The sequence below is a fragment of the Pieris brassicae genome, chromosome 2 (assembly GCF_905147105.1).
Source record: "Pieris brassicae chromosome 2, ilPieBrab1.1, whole genome shotgun sequence".
NCBI lineage: Eukaryota > Metazoa > Arthropoda > Insecta > Lepidoptera > Pieridae > Pieris > Pieris brassicae.
The window spans coordinates 10258501-10280956 of record NC_059666.1 but is presented as its reverse complement, the minus strand read 5'-3'; the positions used below and the strand labels follow the sequence as shown (position 1 = coordinate 10280956).

Sequence of the window (22456 nt, the reverse complement as noted above, 5' to 3'; positions counted from 1 at the left end):
TAGCATGTAAAAAATATTTATTAAATACAGTTTCTAATCCTACTTGCCTATTTTAAATAAAGTAAAATTATAATAAAATTGTTAATACACATGAAAAAGTAAAAGCACAATTGCCACCAAAGCAAATAGACCTATACCTTTATTCCGCTTCCAAGATAGAAACTTCGTGCTTCGTGTTGAGGACGTACACATGAAAAACGGCCTTGTTAACAATAGCATCACAAATTCCTGAAGTTACCCTAAAAGATAATATAACCAGAAATATTTCTTAGTTTTGTTGTGTAAAACAAATAAAAAATAACTTCCATAACGTTAAATGGCAACATTTCAATAGTTGTCATCTTGATTTGGTAGTCTTTGTACACGTCGCAACTGTCAATAATTCGGCTTACAGTCTATATTAATTATCTATTGTTATTAGAATTACTAATTATTTAGACACAAACTATGACATCGAATCATGACTTATTAAAGACAATTGAGCGTTCCACTTTCCATAATATTACAAGGTCTCAAGTAGCCAAAAAGGTCCAGTAATTATCGAGTTTTAGCGAGACCCACGATTGCTGTTCGAATGCTTTTCATATTATAAATATATATATGTATTGATTGTAATGGATTAAAGTACGAATTTATAACCTGGCATCTTTAAGTATGTACAAATAGAAATGTTTATTGCCCATAAAGAAGTTGATTGTAATTTTTAAGTATGCCAGTCAATTGGTGTTACGGGCATTGCACCTAAACTTATTTAACCTCTATAAAGAGTTTCAGCTAGTCTCTCTAGGTATATAAAATTCGTAAATATACCTTCTACTCAAATCTGGCTTCGAATCACTATCCATAATTTTCACCTGTCCGTAAGTGGGGATATCCTCCTTGGAGTAATATTTTAAGTGGTACTTGAACATTTTACAATGCATTGCATCCCTATAAAAGATAATCAACAAATGTCTAATGTCTTTTAACCTACTAACTCAAAACTGGATTGTTAGTTTTACTATAATGTTTTCACTAGCAAGTAGACAATATATTCTTCTGTGTCTTTCAAAACGATTATTTAAAAATCGAAGTATCTTTGGAATGTCAGGTCACGCATTCCAAACATTCCCTACAAATTTGTTTGACGTTATTGCGTGGTACTTATCGCTAAGTGATTTGGTCTCACACCTGTACTTATAAAAAAATATTATTTCAAATAACGAATGTAATCTCTCAATTAAGTAAGACATACCAAAGTATTCCATCAATTATTCTAATAATATCGGACACAGTCATATTATTCCCGCTAGTTCCGCTTCCGGAAAATCCGTAGTCGTTAAAATCTGACGATTGCAAATCATACGGAGGTGTCTGTAATAGACAATAGTAAGTAAGTTAGCTATATAGCGCAGTCGGAACAAAAATAATATTGATTCTACTCCTCTAGAAAGAATAGATAAAATGAAGAAGAACAAATAAGGTAACAGATGTTACAATAAAAATAAATAAACTTGTGGAAATAGGCCCGCGTTGTGATGACTAATAGTTCAAAAAGAACCTTACTTGGAATGAGACAGGGGAAAGAAAAAAAGAGAGGACACCCGCCAGAAACCTGGAAAGATGGAATAAAAGGGATAGGAAAGAAAATGGTGGCGAGGACGAGAGACTTTCACTCCAACGGACTTCTTGTACTAATGTAAAACATAGTTACATGGACTAAATGTAATCCTAATTATGTAGTACTTAAATAGAGGCTATTTTTATATCAAACTCAAACCCAAAATAACCGTATTCACATAGGTAACCAAGTACACTTATGAACGTCAACAGAAAAATTGTTTTTAATCTAAATTTACATTTACTACCAGTTCGCAAGTCGAGCGTAAAACGGGCTCGAACAACTGGCAAGAAACTCTCGGCCACTCTTTTTTGAGTCAAACAAATTGTTTGAACTGGAGCATTTGCTTGCCAAGAATACGGTTCATTTAAATAATCGTCAAATTTATAAAAAAACTTTAATTATTAATTTACGTTTAACGAGACTTTGGAATTTAATCCGTAATAATTCTCTAATTTTTCTTGGCAGTTTGTTGTAAATATAATATAATTTATAATTTTGAACATGATTTACCTTTTCCCACATTTGCTTTATAATCATTTTTGGGACTCCGTCGCGTTGACCCTTGGAACACACCGACACGGTAAAGGATAAGTATGTCGGTTGAGGTTTCTTCAAATCCAATACATAGGGAGGGAAGTCGTTTATACCCTAAAACATAAGGCCCCTTTTATAACTCGGCATAGTAATTTTTATTAACATATTATCGACGTGGCCGCCCACAACAGACCAAGGAAGGATCATTGCAGAGGTGAAGGAAGCTGGATTGACGTGGATTGATACCAGGACCGGTCAGGCTGGTTTTCTCCGCGAATGTATTCTGCCCCCATTGGGAGACTTAAGACTTAAGTCAAGTCATTAGTATCGACTTCCAAAGCATTAAGAAATATCAACACTTATGAAAGTCGATATCAAGAGCTTGAGACGAGTCAAGAGAACTAGCTAGAAACATTATTGTTAACTGACTTAAAAACAGAGGTTTTTATTCCATATTAACATTTTGTTTACACTTAAAAGACAAAAGTTACAAATAACTTTATAAACTACCAACTAGTGGATCTGACAGACGTTATTTTCGGTCAAACGAGCAGAGATTCACTGGATGTCAAGTAACATCGCCGCCCCCGCCTCACATTGCCAAAAGCGTGCGTGGTCTGGTAAACACGTTTTATTTTTAAAAAAAACGACTTATTGTTAATCTAAACCATTCTCGATACCACTTCACGCATTAATCATCAAAATCAGTACAGCCGTTGAGGAATTTAATTACACAAAAGATAAACTCAAATGATGAATAAGATAAAAGTTTCTAGTTAAATTAATCGACAATTGTACATTGCTGAAATCAAATTATTTCTGAAATACGGCAACTAGAGGCATTCCTATAAACCAAAAAATGACGGTAGAACTTTAAAAATATTTTATCTCCACTAACAGGATGAAACGTGCCCTCCTCTGTTATTATAAATTCCTGGTTGCATTTTTCAGTTTTATTTCGCCTCAACAATTCATTCCGTTGATAGCGTCTTCGCTCAGTCAAGTCCAAAACTTCACAAGAAATTGTTGTTCTGCAAGAAATTTAATTTAACATATTCCGCAGATTCAACATTCAATTTCTATCGTTGTCACATTCGTCTTGATAACTGCCTAATATTATAACTGTTTTTTATACAAAACTGGACAGAGGTTTGGTCACAATCCCACCTGATGTTACGTGAGATGTGGCCTATTGAAGGGCACACCAGGAGTTGCTACAATTGACAGTCGTAAATAACAGCTTAGCATGTAAAGGAAATAAATTTGTTTTACCGCCTAAGACTTACGTAAATGTCGCTGGTTCTTGAAGTGTGTATACAGTCATGGTGATCCACTCACTGGTTTTCGGCTGCAAAACTCCCCACCACGGTGTCATTACCACATTGACTATATTCGCTATCCTTTCGCTGAAACAGTTATACTTCATTAATCATGTGTACCTTAGCAGTAAAGCATGCAATTTAAGTCTGATGTGATCATTGTTCTGTTTTATCTTATTTGTTTATTGTATAAATGATCTTAAAAAAAAGTAAGTTGGTGTGGTTGAAACACAAACTGGACATAGTTTTTCTGTCCACCAGGATGTTTTAGACAGCAAAAGGAATGCCTTAATTAGCTTTTTAGAGAACAGGGCCGGAGGCTCACCTGATGTTAAGAAATACCGCCACCCACCCACTGATAATGCCAGAAGGCTCGCGAGTGCACGCTCTTTTCTTGAAGGACTCTAAGTCGAATTACTTCGGAATACCTCCGTGGGTAGCTGGTTCCACATAGTGGTGGGGCGCGGCAAAAACTGCCTTAAACACCGCTTAGTAGTGGAACGCCGAACGTAAAGGTAATATGGATGGAATTGGGACTTTCGTATTCTGGCTCGTCGTACGATGATGAAATTCAGCTCTCTGTATTAATCAGAACAATTCCTCTAAACATTTTCCATGGTAAATACGGTAGAAGTTGCAGTGACACCCCACATCTCTACACATCGCCATGGGTCGAGCTGCTCGGAAAGGAATTGGTCGTCGACAATTCGATCCGCGCGCGTTAAATACGCAAGTGGATGGGGAGGTACTGGGGAGCCCAGAGGTGAGAACAATACTCGATTTGAGGGGGAGCTGTGTAATAATACGTGTTTACTTACGGCATCCAAATAAATCGCAACACATGATCTGTGTCATTATTAATGGCTAAAATATCTCTTGATAGCGAATGAGTCGGCAACACTGGCAATGTTATGTGATCCTTTGATAAGTACACCTGTAAATAAGCTATTATTTTACCAATAATGAATTGTAAGCGGCGAATCTATTGTCATGTTAGTAAGATTATTAATTGTTTTTTTTTCTTATCCACATTTCGGCCTACGATAGGAACGTGAAGCGCATCGTAACATCAAAATTTATGTATTTAATTGTAAAACGAAATTGCTCTTTCGTCTCTATCTGTAAAATTGTGTACGCTGGAATGAAACGAGACAGATGGTTAGTTTAGTTGAAATGGCGCATGCGCTTTCGTTAAGCACTAATAGACATAGAAATAGACATTACATTTATGACTAACAAACACACACATAGAGAAACACATAAAATAACAATAATCAAAAAAAATATAATAATAGAGAGATAACATTTTTTTAAAGAAACAGGTTTAATTGTGTAATCCGTGTGTGCTGTGGTTGTAATTGGCCCTGGCTCAGCATTATGCTGAGGAACAGAGTTGTTCCACAGCGCTGGTCGTTCTGCCAGAGACCACAACAGCTAGTTTGCGCCTTAGTCGCAAAAAAACAAATAAGAATCTAATAGGTGTAGTACTTCGCGTATGCAGTGTTTTAATGGTTCCGAATGTAAGCTTTATTCAAAAATTTCGTAGATAAAGGGTATATTCAGTATCAAGGCTTATCGCAAAATCCAATATATTTTGGTCATATTTCGTTAACCTCGACTGATATGAATGATATTCAGACTACAAATGTACCATGGAATATACTTACAACGTCATCTGTATAGGCTGCGCGAACTTTTTGTTCAACATAGCTAGGTATATCTAGTCTGGTTTCTATGCAGTTAGGAAGACCGCCCTCCCCTTTCACAAGAATCTTCACTATGTCATATCCGAACGAGCAGTAGAACGTCATCTGTTTCATTAATTGTATAGAGTGTTAGAGTACTGACAGGAGGTGGACAATAAAAGCAGCTTTGTCTCCTCAGCTTGAGGTCTCCTCAAGGAAAAATGAGGTAGAGAAAGACCAATACTTGATCGGATGATGAGATTAAAAGAATATCTTACCCAAACTGGAGGCAAATAGCACAAGAGAAATGGGCATCTTTGGAAGAGCCTTTATTCAATATTCAATAAATGATTCTTGCTGAACAAGAGTCAAGTTAGAAATAAAGAATTAAAGATAAAGAAAGGAATTGAAATTTACAAAATGTACAAAGTATAAGATAAAGAAAGGTATTGAAATTTATCAAATTTATCAATAATTTATTACTACGATATATATATATATATATATTAGTCACAGAAGGCCAATCACGAACAAGGCTTAGGCGTAGGAATAAGCCAATAAAACACAGAAATGTGTATATCCTATATTTCCATCATTACGGGAGTTTAAACTAAATTATCAATTCTCTTTTGGTTTCTTTATTTTAGTTAGAAAAGAAAAGTACTTATGCATAGACAGCATAATGGTGACAATATTTTAATTTGTTTCTTACCTCATAATCAATCATCTCGCTGGGCAAAAAGGCGAATGGAATGGCTAGTTTATCAAGCGGAGGCACTTCAGCAAAGTATTGCAAGCACCGAATGACTGTATCCGGTGATGTTGTGTTACCTCGGAGTAGCCGCCATGTTGTAAATACGTCGGTCGGATTGTATAACCATAAAATCTGTTTTATATAAAGAAATAGTTATGCACAAGTAATAAATAGTCTGTTAAGTCTGATAATAAAAATTAAAAATCTAAACCTCTCAAAGCCAGAGAAATTAAAATTTATAAAAAAAAATCTGACACCCACTACCTAAATATACATAAAAGGTATCAAACGTTAATTTTAATTCACTTATACTTTTTCGACTTCTACTGGGGATTATTATACCTGTCGCCAACTATTTGTGCATGTTATATACTATACAGGTTATATATTTAAGTAAAAGAAACGCAGTAAAACCATACGCTTGAAACACATAAAATACATCAATTTACATGGCAAAATACAATAATATATATAATATACTTGTTGATTATAAGTCGTCTCACGTGTCTTTTTTAGGTTAGAGCTTACTAAAAATCAGCGCCATCAATGTGTCAGGCTACGAAATTTCAGCCCACATTCAGGAGACTACCTTTACGCCTAACAAACTAAACGTGTTTACATTAAAAAAACATGCTATATTTTTAAGACTTACCCGTATAACTGGATCGAGATTATTAATAGGCACTCTACCACAATCCAATATGGTCAAATACTCATTATTCTCTGTATTCCGTCTTAATGGCGCGAGAACTCCTTTTGACTTAGAATGGGTGTATATATGAATGAATATGTTGATTATACGTTGATTTGGCATCCTTAGAACATAACATAGTGTATTCTTCCCTTCAAGTGTATAATATAGCTTCAGACGTAAGAGTTCAGGGTATTCGGGCTATAAATTAAAAAGTTTATTGCTTAAAACAGGTTTTTATTTCAAGATTTATCAACTTATGTAAGGGGAAGTAAGAACACAAAATTATTCAACGGCTTCAACCCTGATCCACGCTAACTGTTTTTGACTTTATTTTACAAAAATACATACACTATGTTTACCATACTAAGTCAATACGATAATGTCGAAATTAAAAATATACTTTGTAATATACATAAGGTATACGCAACCGTGAATTCACTCTGCGAATAAAGATGCATCATTTCAATATAAACAAAAAGTTAGTAGTGAGACTCCCTTTGAACTCCACCAGTTGTAACATTATTGTCATCCTGTGTACGAGCCAAGGTTGTACATTTTGCTCTCTCAGGCTTTCTTCATTACATAGCAAGTATTGCAGTACCTAGGATTTGGGTTGCCGGATAGTTACGTTAGGAGGCAACATCAACCGCCGTTACTATTCGTATTCTCAGCGATAACTAATATCTCAATATTTAATAACTAAATCTCGCAAAAGGTACACCAGCCACAATGTCTGAAAATAATTAATGAACTGCACAGATTAACAGACTGACTGAGAGAAAAGGTGTTGTGAGTTCCTATACTGTAGGTTACAGTTAGTCTTTTTAAAAATATTTAAATCAATTACTGTTTAATTTGTGTGATTTTTTTATGTATGTATGTAACAGTTACCTCTATCTGTAGCTTATTTTGCTAAATGTTATACATACTAATTCATTAGCGACTGTAACGGACTAAAAAGTATTTATTTTCAACTCTTCCTACCGAAACAATACCGTTGTCCGGCGTCAGTTCCACCAACGGTCTATGGATACACGTATGCCTCATGACATATGTGGAAATGCCCACTTGGAATTCCACCATCTCACAGTCGCATATCTTCTCCCGTTTCAAACTCCACGGTACGGGGACATTATACACGCATCCCATTACGAAAATGAATTCTATTGGATCTGGACGAAGGCATAGGTCAGGTCCGTATAAATTCACGTTCATCGTTTTATTAGGACGACAATCTTCTAATGCTCTGTTGAGTCTGTAATAACGATCTAAATATAGCTATATAAATTAGTAGGATCTAGTCCTCGAGTCCTGCCTCCTAAAGCAGTCTATTACAGTAGAACTTTACCATAAATCTTACACCTCTTAATTAATAGTTTATTTTCGTTGAAAGTGGTACATTCAGATCACCGCATAATCAGGCATCAACCATATAAACATAGACATGTCAAATTAATTATCATAATGTCAAAATAATAAGAATAGTTAATTTATTTACAATTCTTGTCAAAACTTATGCTCTAATCTCCCACGCTATAAAGGCTTGTCTTTAATTAAATCAACTTCCTCATAAAAAGCAAAAGCATCTCGTACTCTTTGTTTAATTCTTTTAATTTATTCTAAAGTGAATTGAAGGTAACACTTACTCCTTGACATTGACAATGTTCCAAACGCAATGATTGCTTAAAAGTACCGGACATTTTGCGGAAATTGTTCTCTTTATCTGAAATGATCAATACTTTCATTATATACTAGCGGACCCAACAGATGTTGTCCTGCATGAGGACAATCGATTAGGATATTAAACAAAGCATGAAAGTACTGACCGCGCCATCTGCCGGGCTGATTTGTGAATATAAACCATACAATATTATATGTATATTATATTTATTATTAATTTTTTGTAACAATTATGTTATTTTACTAATGATAGCTTGTAACATATACTGTATCTACATAAAGCATTATATTTGTGGTGAACTTAATAAATATATAAATACATGCATAAGTATATAACCTTAAATAGCAAAACGTTTGTTCGTTTCACGGCACAACCAATGAATTCTTATAAACTAGCTGTTTCGCCTAACCTTAATGTAACCGAGTTTAACTGCCTCTGTTTATGTAAAAAAACAATAACCTTTATGGTCGGGTAGATACCGTCGTACCAAACAATACATATTGTCTTCGTAATTGGTTGCAACTCCTGAACCTCGTCAAATTCCGTTCTAAATAGCACGGTGTATTTTACATCCACCTGCCTTGGCCCAGATCCGTTGGCTGTCACGACCATTTTCACTTCGCAGTGATTTGATGGTTTTAAACTATTCTTTAATAGAACAATACAATTAATAACAGATTTAACAATATTTTTACAAGTGATTAATCTAATTTCCAAAGCAACTAAAGATTTTTCTACATTTAAACCGACTTTGACAAAATCCAAAGGAGAACGTTACCAATTCGTCGTGCAATTTGACGTCAACGATACTTATTTATCGATCTCTCGTTTCTCATCTCTCATTCTCTCATTCTCTCACACATTTAGTTTAAGCTTAAATTTTTAAGCTCTTTCAAGCTCTCCAAATAGTGGCGGTTACAAGTTTACAAGTTTTCAAAGAAGAAGCTGTGAAATTTGTGCCGCCCTCGCCTCTACAATTGACATGTTGCAAGAAAAAAAATTGGGTTTGATTTTTGGGCACTACACTACTACTACTATTTTACTCTACAGTATTAAAGTTTGCTACACGCAATGTACAACTGAGAGGTGGAACTTATCGGCAAAATTGTTTGACACTTGATCTGTAAAACATTACAAAACGTCAAAATCTCTTTGTTTTCTAAGAGGTAGCAAAAAAATTCGCTCCCTAAATCTGCCGCCCCAAAAATCTACTCCCTACTCAGCCTACAGGTAGATCCGCTACTGTTTCCATAGTATGCTTGAAAAACGTAATACATTAGATAACTCACAACAGCGGAATCAATTTCAAATTTGTCGCCACTATAATCATCACCCATTCCATCTGTCACGTGATACAATTTCGATGTAAAATAACAAGATCCATAATTATACAGTGTTATTATAAACGGTACACTGTCTCCAACCACTGCGTCGTGGAGATTCAGATTCTTTGGCAAAACCTGAATTACAAATAATCAAATGTAGGTATATCTTCTGGTTCAATACATTCTGGTTTTAACCAATGATAACTTTTTTGGGATATCTTGAATAGCAGTGTTGTTGGTTGTGGAACTTACGCGAGTGGACTAGCATCATATCAACCGAGGACCTATTTAGACTAGCACGAGATATCAGGCAATTCATATTGCAATCAGCCAACCTTTAGCAATAGAGTTCCATCAGAAGAAGTTGGTCTAGTGAGTTGAGCGTGCATCTCACCATTAAGGTCGTAGTATCAAATCGCGGCTGTGCATTTTCTTTTCTTTCTATACGCTTAAGTGGTAAGGTGAAGTATGAAAAACACGGAATGGTCGACGGCGTCTGTCGAGCACACAAGCTGATCACCTAATGCTGGAGAGAATATGAACAGAAAACGTATATAAAATGTAAGGAAGAAGGGTTGAAGCAACACTGGTCTTTTTTTTTAATTTATGTGAAGATCACCAATTATGTACGAAGCAAACGATCACAGAGTACTTATAGAATATAATTAAAAAAAACCGATAAGTTATGCATGATTGGTCTTATCCTGTCCAATCAGGAATTATGGAAAATCATCGAGCGATATCGTGTCAGTAACTAAATAACTAAAAACTTTCTCGCGTTGAACCTCCTTAGATGTCATGTCGTCTTTTACCTAAGCCATAATATATTTTTTCTTTTGTCTTATTTTATTATCTAAGTCAAATGATCACTTTCCGGCAATCATACTGTTAACTAGATATTACGTTTTCCTGACGCGTAATTCATGGTAACCTTACCCTCAGATCAGGCAGTTCTGAAAATCCACTTATATGTATGAATATTTCAGTTGGCTCTCCTACTGGCCTGAAAAATATATTTGATGTACTCCTAGTGAGTTGGTATTTTTATTATTGTCACCAGGTTAAATGTTGGATTTTAAACATTATATATTTGGATAACATATCACCCGTTGTGAATTAGATAACCTGGACGGCAACGGTGATGATTCTTACAGGTGTCCCTATAACAACTGCGCTAATGGAAGCTACAGACCGAACAAAGTTCAGTTGGTGAAGCAGTCCTGAGAGACAAGCTGATTAGTGGTAACAGTAAATTATTTACAGAAAATAAGGGTTTTTTATTCAGTTTTTTACCAAAATTTAAACACGTCTGGAATTAGTAAGCAACTATGTATTTTATTTTTGCTCTCACACATCAAAAATGTTACAAGGAGGACTAGCAGATTATGAAAATATATTATAGAAAGGATATATATGTGTGAAAATAACATGAGAACTGCACTGCGCTAACCAGATCCATGCAACTTCCTCACAAACGAATATTAATATCGCAGCACACAACTCACGAGGACTCTTAGGGCAAGATCTATAGAGCGCACTTAGACTTAACTCAAACTTTACTATATACAGATAGATTGAAGAAGTTGCATGGGTCCTCCAAGTATCCGCGAACATCCACTGTAAATACAAAATTGTGTAGAAAGAAAATAATAATAATAGCAAAAATTACCTGTCATCAATGAGACAAATACAAGAACAAGTGACAGTCGTTTCATAGACATTATCGTGTTTCTTAGGGAAGAACCACCAATGGTATCTAAGAATTTCCTTCGGAGATAACACAATCATACCATTGTTATCTGCTCCCAACCAAGACACGCTGTTGAGGATGCGCATGCTATGGAGAAGTAAAACAATATTTTTTAAAAGCGCTCACAAAAACTGTGTATCTTTTTTTATGTAATAGGGGGCAAACGGGCAGTCGCTCATCTTATCAGGTTAACAGCTGATAAGTGATGAGCACATGGACTCTCACATTGCTCACATCGCAAGTGCGTTGCCGGCCTAATAAGAACTGGTACGCTCTATTCTAAAAGGACCCTTAGTCGTGTTATTTTCAAAATACTACAGTGGCAGCTGCTTCCACATAGTTGTGGTGTGCGGCAAAACTGCCTTAAGAAAGCTCATTTATGGACAAGGGATATTGAGGTGATACAGGTCGAATCTCGTATTCTGCCTTGACGTCCGATGATGAAACTCGGTTCGATGATCTTACTTGTATCTTTAGAACATCCCAGATATGCAGAATTCAATGGAGGTTTGAACTTCAAGCTAATCTTCTTGCCTTTATTGCGGACCACGTATTAAAAATATCCTGTCACACAGATCACATGTGGTAATTAAAATTCGAACCTCATCAGTTTACGTTCGACTTATTCCTTTAAAGATTTTAGAAGGCTAGCAACGCATAAGCATGTTTACAATATGAGTGTCAATGACCGGCGGTTTACTTTGTTAGATGATGACGATGCTGCCCGTGTGTTCCGTTCTGAAGAAGGGGGTTTTATCTACACAAACTTGTAAGGAATATAGAATCGCTGATTATCGAAAACCACTCGAAACGCCAATTGGACTGTAGTGCGTATACCAAAGTTAATATTTGTGTTAAATTAAATTTGCTTAAAGCAGTATCCATGTGTACTTGTTATACTTACTGTACACTCATCCTCGTCAAATTATGAAAATATGCCGTGCAATAATTAGTACAACCAGTGATCGTTGGCTGGAATTCAAACATTGCGTGTGTTGCTGGATTATAGCCGTGAGATATTACTTCCACATCGCTGGTTTCCGCGTTTCCAAATAGGCAAAGACGCGCCTAAAACCAAAACAATACCGAGCAACGCAAATTAAAAAAAGTGTAGTAGTGTACACACGTAGGAATTGAAACTTCTTTATGACCTTATTTTCGAAAAATGATCTACTACATGCAACTTTACAGAAATTGGCTAAATAAAGTTAAATGAGGTAAAGTTTAACAAAAGGCTATTATTATAGGCATGAATACAAATAATACAATTATTTCATTTTACCTTATTACTAAGATTATTACAGAATTTCATTAATTGTACTAGCATTATTACTATCATTGTTATCGTTATTATATATTTTTGTTTTTAATGTCTATCTCTTCGAATCAACCATGGGACAAGAAAAAGATGGCGCGTAACGTAAAAATGTGAAGCGTAACCGAAAAATGTAACAGCAATAATAGATGTAACAGAAACAAGGAAATTAAACCACATATAACTTAAACAAAACCAAAACAGAAAATATTAAACGATAAACTATCACTTTAAACTTTGTAGAGAAGCGGGACCAGACGGAGTATCATAGTTTGAGAATAGAAACATTAAAAGACGTGATACAAAGTATCCGTTCTACAATACTAACAATTTCAGTTAAGATTTATAAATAAAAATGTCTTTATTTATCATAAAATACAATGTGTGAGATTTAGGAACCCTTTTAAGTAATAGAATACCTTTGTCAGGGTTCCCAGCTCTTGCAGAACAAACTTAATACTTAATTCCATTTCATTTTTTTTTTGCAATTATAGATTTGATTATTTTATAACGGTACACAAATTCGTCTCCCATTTCTTTTTAAAAACATTAAGCGACGCGAACCACGCGTGAATGTATGAGTGTGTGTGAGTGCATGTAAATCCATGAGTGAGTGTGTGGTTGCATGTGAGTGAATGTGTTTATAGAACAACGTGTAACGTAAACCAAGCCTATGGATGCCCTTACTTTTTGATATTTGTTGATCACTACATCCCAAGTTTCGCAGTACTGGCCAAAAGATTTCGGTTCCAAAGCAACAGTTATAATTTGCCATCCTCGCCCTTGTACGATACCGCACATGGGTATCAACACGTAGTTCCTGAAACAAATGGTAAACAGATTTTTTCCTTTTTTTATGTAATAGGAGGCAAACCAGCAGGAGGCTTGCGTGACGTTAAGAGATACCGCCGCACATGGACACTTACATTTACAGAAGGCTCACAACTGCGTTGCCTAGAATATACCTCGACTTTTAAAAGCCGTTAGTTAACACTTACAAAAAGAAAAGAAAAATGACTGGTCAGTAGACAAAATTTTAACATAAAAGTACTTTTTGAAAATTTAAGTTCCTGGGTTGCTTTCAGTAATTTTAATGAAATTTAATTGTCTGACGTAGTCTGTAAAATAATAATCGTGTAATCGTGAGTTCTGGTTTTTTTTTACTAATTATGAATTCTTTAAAACCGGTGTACACGGCCAAAAAACAAGTTCTCTAGAAGTAGTAGGAACAGATTCCTCAAAATGTTACTAAAATATCGTGGGAAGCATGCCAAGAAGGATTGCAGCTGTGCTTTGGCAAGAGGTCATATTCATCATACACTTTTTAGGTTTTTACATTTGTAACTTGATTCATTTAAAAAACTTAAAATAGTCTTCTCTTTCTTGTGACCGGCCCTTTGTTGTTTGGCCGTGGACATCGGTTTTAAAGAATTCATCAAAAATTGCCAGAATCCACTTCACGCGTATCAATTTGCACGTTTATAAGTTTACAGGCTAAGTCAGACAATTCAATTTAATTTAATTTACTAAAATATCTTACTTTATAACGTTGTTTACGAATCATACAATATAAAAAAATCTATATCTACACAACATTTTTTTAGCCCTTTAACGAAACAGCGCCATTTAACTAGCGACCTGAAAGGTATTCAGCCGTAGCGTCTATAACGTTTATTGTCTGGCTAATGCTTAGGACATTCGTAAGATAGAGTGACCATGACAGAAATAAAAAAGGGGAAGCATTTGACATAAAGAAATATTTCGTTATCATTAAATTGCTTAAGTCAGTCACAACTAAATTCACATAATTATTGTCGCCACACTCTTCCATTGTACTTCTTTTCATTAAACTTTGAAAAACACTATCAATATTGTGATTTGCCAACGCCATATTGAAGGGTTTCGCCACTAGCCTAGCCAAGGTGGCAGAAAGTGGAACTAAATTTAAATTAACAGTCAACAGTCTAAGCAAGTTATGAAATGTCATCGATCCAAGTCATTTGCCTAGTTGTTAGATCAACTGGCTGAATATCTTTCAGGCTGCTAGTTAAACGGTGGTGTTTAGTTATGAGGCTAGGCTGTTGATTAAACGATCGCTGGCTGCGACAGATACACAAATTAAAACTATACCAGAAATTCAATAAAATCTAAATATAATATATTTATAATATTTTCACCACAATAAATATCATAACTAAAAGTTTACTATCAAAGAGTTTACGTTTCGTTTGGAGCCTCAAACTTGAATTGCATGGGTGTGTCATATTTATTTGATAACATAAAATTCGCAAACGAAGTCCGCCCAGGCACCGTGGGTGGCAACACAACCTTAAACACAAATATTAATTATTTAACGGGTCAGTAGTTATTACATAGTTAAGGTTCGATTGTCAGCGATACAACTGTTTAGGCAATCTGATACTTAATTAACTGATAACGCAAAAATGTGTCAGTCAGAGAGTTACAGACTTCTTCACACAAAATAAACCTTAGCAGGTTTTCTAGAACTTCTTTCATTAGGTTTACTCAAAATATTAAAAAAAAAAACGTTAATAGACTCGCTCATTTTCCATTTATACTAATATAATAAAGAAGATGTGAATTTACCAGTATCCTATTACAAATTTGAACCAGTTCACCATTTAAATCGTTCATTATCCCTGCCTAAAATATTTTTCATCCAGTGGCCCTACAACCCTATCAGATTGCATCCACTTCTTTGATCATTATCATAGACAAGTAGGTGATCAGCCTTCTGCCTGACACACGACGACGATTTTTGGATTTGAGACATATCAGTTTCCTCACGATGATTCCCTTCGCTGTACAATCGAGTGTTAAATGCGCACATAGACAGAAAATACATTGGTACACAGCCGGGGATCGAACGACCAGCCAACGACCTCAGTGATGTTTTCGTAACGTAGGGTATATTTTATTAGCTTAGTTATTAAAATAAAATAATTAATATAATTATTTTTAAGGTTACTTCTGTTGGACAGTCCCACTCAGTAATCCACTCAGTGCATGGCGCCAAAGTATTTCCCACGCATGGAATCCTAAACCACGAATGTTTGATCTTAACTTCCGAGTTCTCGCTGTACACTTTATGCTGACAATCTCCACATAATAGGAAACCGTATGCTTCATTTTCGTAATTCGGCCTGGACAATATTTAAATTAGTCTACGTAACTTCGCAATTGATATTGGAAAATCACAAGATTTTATAAATTACGAGATTCCACTTTAATTACTACTATTTTAGTTATGACATAATAGTTGAAAATCACGTACAGACCCAAGCTGTAACGCAAGTTCGGCACTATAATTCGGCCGTAAACAACGTGGTGAGAAAACGTTGAGGTGTCTACTACGGCTAATAAATGGACTTCCCGGTCAGTCCCTAATAGGCAAGAAGGTGATCAGCCGCAGATTTGGGTAAGCTAAGCTAAGGCAATCCGTTTTCTTCACGATGTTTTTCCTTCCCCGTTTGAGCGAATGTTAAAATACATACAAAGAAAGTCGACTGACTACTGAATGACCTAACGTTAAGGAAAATAAAAAAGAATTTGAAGAATTATTTTGATTTGCATTTGTACCGCTCCTAATTAGACTGCTATTGTTTCATTCACAAACCACAGTGGTTTTTAAATGTGATATGCAGATACCGGCAAACTTTTTGAGCATTAAACAAGGGAGTGGGGGAATGTTTGCGCATCGTACACAGCGCGGGACACAAGCGTCAACTGATTTACCAATCACGCGATCGACACGTCACTCTCCCACCGCCTCCCGAGTAATACCTAAAAATCGCTTCTGCGCAGGCAAGGACATTTGTTCAAGATGTTTGCCGGTATCTATACCATTATTTAGATTGTATTATTCTGTAAAATAAATAAACACAAACTCAATCAGAGTTCTGGTCGGCTCTTTTGGGGAGACCGTAGAACTTTCAAATACTTTTAAATACAATAATTACGTTTAATTTAACGGTTTAATTTCTATTCTAAATGTTTTTTTCTTCTTCTTAATAATATAGTAAGTTTATTCACCTGAATCTAATAGTAAATAATCTAGACTCATTGGGAGGAATAATGGATTCAAGTGGATCGATTAAGAAGACATTGTCTGGGTCTGAAACAGAGCTTTGGCATTATGAAATAAAGAAAGTTTTTTTTTATTATACACAATAAAAACAAACTATATTTTTGGTAAAAAGAAAGAGCACTAGGATTCCCTGTATCATGATTAGCCAGTCGCTACTTGACAACCATATCTACATGACACTTACATTTTATAATTAAACTTTTGTTGTGTTTAGAAGAGTAAGAGCGTCGCTTTCATGAATATTAGTATTGCCAGTTAATACAAATTCATAAAAATCATGAAGACTAGCCAAATTTAGATGTCTTATTAAAACTAGTATCTAGAAAATACGGTTCTAGGCTTAAATAAATGTGACACAAATTTAGGACCAACTGATATGATAAATTTTAATACCTGTAATATTAATATAATATAATATCTTTTAAGTCCTAGCAATCAGAACAGTTCGATTACTAAAACTTTGCCATTTTAATTAATAATGCAAGGAAGAAAAAATAAATACATTTTAGTTGTATTTTTATTAGATGTTGGCAGATAGTTGTGTTTGAGAGCTAACTGACAATGACAGTCTGACATTTCAAAATGGCGACGGTAATACTAATTTTAGCCACCGACCAAGAAAGGTATGTGTCCATGGACACCTGTCATTTAAAAGTATATCACTCTCGTAAATGTTTCTTTTGTGTGTTACAAAACTTACCCAAAAGCCACGTCATATAAGCATCATCTACCTGATGATTCGTCATACATAAAGTCTGCGATATATTCAAGGATATATCCTTTACACTGCCGGTACCAAAATCTAAGTATGTCTCATACACCGAGGCAGCTGGTATATGAGTTGGACGATTAAGGCTGTTCTCCATTAGATGGACTGAGCGACGCTTCCGCTTCCAACCCTTTTCGAAGACGTGATCGTTGATATTGTATAGAGGGTTGCCTGGTAATACTACTGCAGCTATAACGTTTAGAAATAACGGTTCCTGAAATTATATTTATTATTAATCATTTGTTCAAAGAATATTAAAACGCAATTGACAGGGGCCTTAGTCAAGATGCTTTGACAGTAGTGTATGTAGAAAGTCGATAACTTAATTTGTAATAATAATAATAAATTGTTTATTTGCCAAGATAGTAGTACAATTAGATCGATCAACTACAAATATCCGCACAATCAGCTATATATAAATAGGCATGGAAATGTCATATCAATTTAACTATGTCATATAATAAGAACATTAACATAATGTCAAATTAAGTTATTTATAATTGAAAATTTGTCAACACGAACTGTTATTTTTCTGGTCTGTACATGACACTTCAAATTATAGAGTATAGGGAAGCACGAGTTGAAATTATCGCATGTTGGCGAGCAAGATACCTATTCCTTGAACTTTAAATTGCCGTGTAGACCAATTAACATTAATTTAATCCACTTTATCGAGTATTTACAAGGGACCAGAAAAATATCAAATTTTCGAGGGTCGACTGTATTACGTTGAAGCCGTTAAAGGCTGGCGTAGCTTTGTATTGACATAATATGCCGAGCCATTCTGATGAGGTGAAATATGTGACGAGGGCATATCATTGTAGCAGGTTCAAATCAGTATCGGAATGTTTATTTTTATGTTTATTGTACGCCCTTAATTTGAAAGATTAGCATACATTTTATGGCGTTTTAAAGTTACCACATACTTTTCTTAGCCGGCGGCTGAAATTGGTACTACCGTCGCCATTTTGAAATATCAGACTGTTTTGCAATGTTTGTATTTAATCTCTGCAATTCCTTGGTACGTAAAATAAATAATTTGACTTTTTTTTTTATAAAATAGGGGTAAACAGGCAGGTCGAGGCTCACATGATGTTAAGTGATACTGCCGCCCATGGACACTCTCAATGCCAGAGGGCTCGCGAGTGCGTTGCCGGCCTTTTAAGAATTTGTACGCTATTTTCTTGAAGGACCCTAAGTCGAATTGGTTCGGAAATATTTCATTGGGCAGCTGGTTCCACACAGCGGTGGTGCGCGGCAAAAATTGTCTTGAAAAACGCTCAGTCGTGGAACGTCGGACGTCGAGGTGATACAGGTGGAATTTTGTATTCTGCCTCGACGTCGGATGATGCAACTCAGCTGCAGGTATTAATCGGAACAACTCCTCTGAACATTCTCCATAGTAAATGCGGTAGAAGATGCAGAGTGACCCCACATCTCTACGCAACGCCAAAGGATCGAGCCGCTTGGAGAGGGATTAGACATCGACGATTCGAACCGCTCTTCGTTGGATACGGTCACTGGAAGGACCTGGTACTGGGGAGCCCCCGCCCAGAGGTGAGAACAGTATTCCATGTGGGGCCGTATTTGCGCTTTATAGACTTGCAAGCGGTGACCCGGAGTGAAGTACCGTCTCGCCTTGCTGAGCACACCAAGCTTTTTGGAGGCTAATTTAGCCTTTCCCTCTAAATGACCGCGAACCTGAACGTCGTTCGATATGTCAACGCCAAGTATTTAGATGCTGGCTGTGGCTTCAAGAACTATTACTATCTACAAAGATCTAATAAAAATTCAACTAAAATGTATATATTTTTATTCCTTGCATTATTAATTACAAGGGCAAAGTATTAATGATCGAACGGTTCTGATTGCTAGGTATTATATTAAAAGTAGGTAACAAAACCTATCATATGAGTTTTCCCTAAGTTTGTGTCATATTTATTAAAGTCTAGAACTGTATTCTAGATAAATGAGAAATGTCTTAAAAAACAATGAATAGTATTCATTGTTTTTTAATTTCAATAAATTAAATTATTAACTTCAAAATATTCCTCTTAAATGGTTCAAGATATTTGCCTGTATGATACATGATATTTCAATTTTGACTAGTTCACAATGTTCGAATTAAAAGTGAAAACCATATTTTACATACTTTCAATGCTTGCTTGTTAGGGTGACGCGTGGATGACTAATCGGAATAAATATAGGATAAATATCAAATACCTGGTTTAAAACAAGACAAACTATCTCAGCAGTGTAAATGCCGAGAGCCATACCGGAAAAGGTTACGGTTGCCGTTATAGTTTCGAATGCACGAATCACACCGCAGTCGCCTGTTGATATCTATAAAAACGTAATGTAGTTATTATTAAGATTTAAAATTAGCAGAATTTTCCAAATTCCGTCTCCAAAAACAGACTTAGGAGTTCAGGCACCTCTCATTCAAATTCTTCGAAAATATAACGGAATATACACTACTTAAGTTTGACACATTCGGTGGTGGGCTGATTAATTTTTAATATAAGCCTTTCAGTTGATACATTTAAACATATTGTTTTACAAGATACGTGTGTGTGTGGCGACTGACCTGGCTTGGAACTTTTCTATTAATATATAATTAAGTACTTGAAAATATCCTTGTCCAGTCGTTGGTAGAAGCCATTGATAAGGCGCGTCTATTGATGACTTATTGATGATGCTTATAGTATCTGTCCTTTGTTCCGTCACGTTTTTACAAATCCGAAACACAAGTTTTCGTCTGTTTAAATTAACGTCGGGCCCTACAAGTAATATTTTGCTTAAACTAACTGCTTTCGTTACGATAACGATGTTATCACATTATCTTTATATAGAAAATAACATTATGGTCAAATCTGCCATTAGAGGCAGATGCAACCCGAAGCTGCTTTATTTTATTTAATGTAAAACTAACAATTTAAAACATCTTTTGTCTCGCTGCATCTTTTACCGTATTTTCCACGGAGAGTTATCAAAGAAGTTGTTGAGATACCTATCCGGTCGCCAAAGTCCAAAAAAGTAAATTGTTTCTTTCCATTTTTTGTCATCGTTTCTTGAAGTACACTTACTACTTACTTACTTACTTCAGACATCGCCCGATTTGGAGAAATATATAGTGGAGTTGAGTAGTTTATGTATCCATTTTTGCAGATCGATACACGATTTGAATTATGACGAAAATGTATATAGATTTTTTTTTGTAATTTACACTATATATTATATCGCAAGCCAAGTAATCCATTTCAGAAAAAAATATATTTATTGTTTTACATAACTAATTGTTATTTCTGGCCGGCGCACCTCAGTGGTCCAGTTCTCCACTGCGCGCAGCAGTGCACCCCGAGACACTGACACAACAATTGGACGTCGAGGCAAAATACGAAATCCCACCCGTATTACCTCGACGTCCGTCGTTCCAGAACTAAGAATTTTCAAGGCAGTTTTTGGCCGCCCACCACCATTATGTGGAACCGTCTGTCCATGAGTGGATTAACAATGGCTTATCCAATATATTTTTATAATATTAAGAATATTGACTAGAATAGAAACTGAAAAGAAATTAGCCATAAAAATCAATGATGACGTCAAAATATGCTTGCTCTCATGTTTCCCGTTGGACGCTTACGGGACATGAATCGTAAGTTTTGCTTACCAAAGCATTTACCAGTGACAGTCAGTCTATAAAGATTTCCCAAAATATCGTCAATTAAATAATAGTCCGTAAAAGACTGGCCCGGTACATTTGGCTTGAAGGTAACTGTTACTTCCGCGCTGCTAAGGCTCTCCACAGGTTTCGTTGTTATTGCTACTTTAAAGACTCTATCCACGTTGTTCTGTATGTACATGTGCGAAATGCGGTATGTAAGCGCTTTCTGAAAAGGAAATACAAAACCCTGCATGTAATATAATGGACGGACGTAATGTTCCTGAAAATATAATATAACTTGTACTCATAACAGGAGGTTAAACGAATCATGGTAGGAGTCGCGAGTTGGACTAAGGATGATATTCAGAAAAGATTTGTTACGCAGCTGATGTTCTTGACGGGGGCAAGGGATAAGGTAGACCATACAATGTTGTAGATTTGTACTAGATCGATTACTTTATTTATAAGTAGGCATATAAGATATAAAAGCTTACCGAACTAGTGTTTTGTATGGTTATAAATTTCTCCAACTTTGAATCAAGGGGTACGCACCCAAAATCCACAGTTCTAGAATCCGGAATGCTTTCTAGCGAAGTATTTTGCATTTTTATACAAAATACTATAGTCAAACCAAAATAATTTAAATCTTGTTGGTTTAAAGTATATTTATATACTAGGAAAACTCGATTGCGTCAAAATAGTCACAACTTTGAGTTTGAACGCATATAACCTTTTTAATAGTTATAACTTTTTTAAGGAAATAAGAAAGATGCGGATTCTACAAGCATTTTATCACAATATTATCCTCAAGCTTTTAGAAATATCCTATACCTTACAAATAAGAGTATAATAATAATTAGACTTATTAGGATCCATTCTTGACATATTATGCCAAACAGAACAGAAAGCATAAATCTTGTGCAATATCATAATAAATTAAAATTCAACAGTAAACTCTTTGTATGGCGGCAAAAATAATAAATTGTGCGTTGGTGCTTATAAGAAGGCCTCTAGTGGCACAGAATTATGAGTCAAAATATGAGCGGAAATAAAAATATGTTTATTTCAATTTATTATTAAAATTTGTTTTATGTTATCACAAGTTAAAAATTTGGATACATAGTGTAAAATAACTCTTCCTGACGAAACTGTCAACTGTCAATCCATGATTAATGATGTCATTGTCATTTTTGCATCGAAGTATGTATGTAAAAAACCCAAGCATTTTTTGTGCAAACTGCAAAGAAAAGTTGAT

General features: G+C 35.3%; 1 protein-coding gene across 4 annotated transcripts; it reads right to left on the bottom strand.

The window, feature by feature from the left end:
• Positions 1-50: 50 nt before the first annotated feature.
• On the bottom strand, positions 51-22004 carry LOC123720846 (cilia- and flagella-associated protein 65-like). 4 transcript variants are annotated; one of them, XM_045677642.1, is made up of 26 exons: positions 21696-22004; positions 21208-21427; positions 20163-20317; positions 19761-19880; positions 17469-17751; positions 16714-16795; positions 15650-15824; positions 14882-14988; positions 13348-13480; positions 12250-12413; positions 11265-11432; positions 10532-10598; positions 9560-9730; positions 8730-8918; positions 8236-8312; positions 7574-7844; positions 6548-6787; positions 5854-6027; positions 5124-5267; positions 4275-4390; positions 3424-3543; positions 3036-3168; positions 2114-2251; positions 1235-1353; positions 811-930; positions 51-239 (listed from the first exon to the last, which is right to left on the bottom strand). In XM_045677642.1, exons 1-26 carry the CDS (start codon positions 21804-21806, stop codon positions 140-142), a joined length of 3897 nt encoding a protein of 1298 aa, XP_045533598.1. In that variant the 5' UTR covers positions 21807-22004; the 3' UTR covers positions 51-139. The 4 variants fall into 4 exon arrangements, with proteins under 4 accessions (XP_045533598.1, XP_045533599.1, XP_045533600.1 ...); XM_045677643.1 differs by lacking the exon at positions 5124-5267; XM_045677644.1 differs by lacking the exons at positions 20163-20317; positions 21208-21427; positions 21696-22004 and adding an exon at positions 20125-20129.
• Between the last annotated feature and the right edge of the window lie 452 nt (positions 22005-22456).

Bases quoted from the DNA above. Each gene is read 5' to 3' on its own strand.
- LOC123720846 (XM_045677642.1), bottom strand. From the start codon at position 21,806: ATGCAAAATACTTCGCTAGAAAGCATTCCGGATTCTAGAACTGTGGAT. The intron at 19,881-20,162 runs GTACTTAATTAT...ACGTTTTTATAG, and splicing joins CTGGACAAGGATATTTTCAA to ATATCAACAGGCGACTGCGG. The intron at 12,414-13,347 runs GTAAGGGCATCC...TTTTGGTTTTAG, and splicing joins TGATCAACAAATATCAAAAA to GCGCGTCTTTGCCTATTTGG.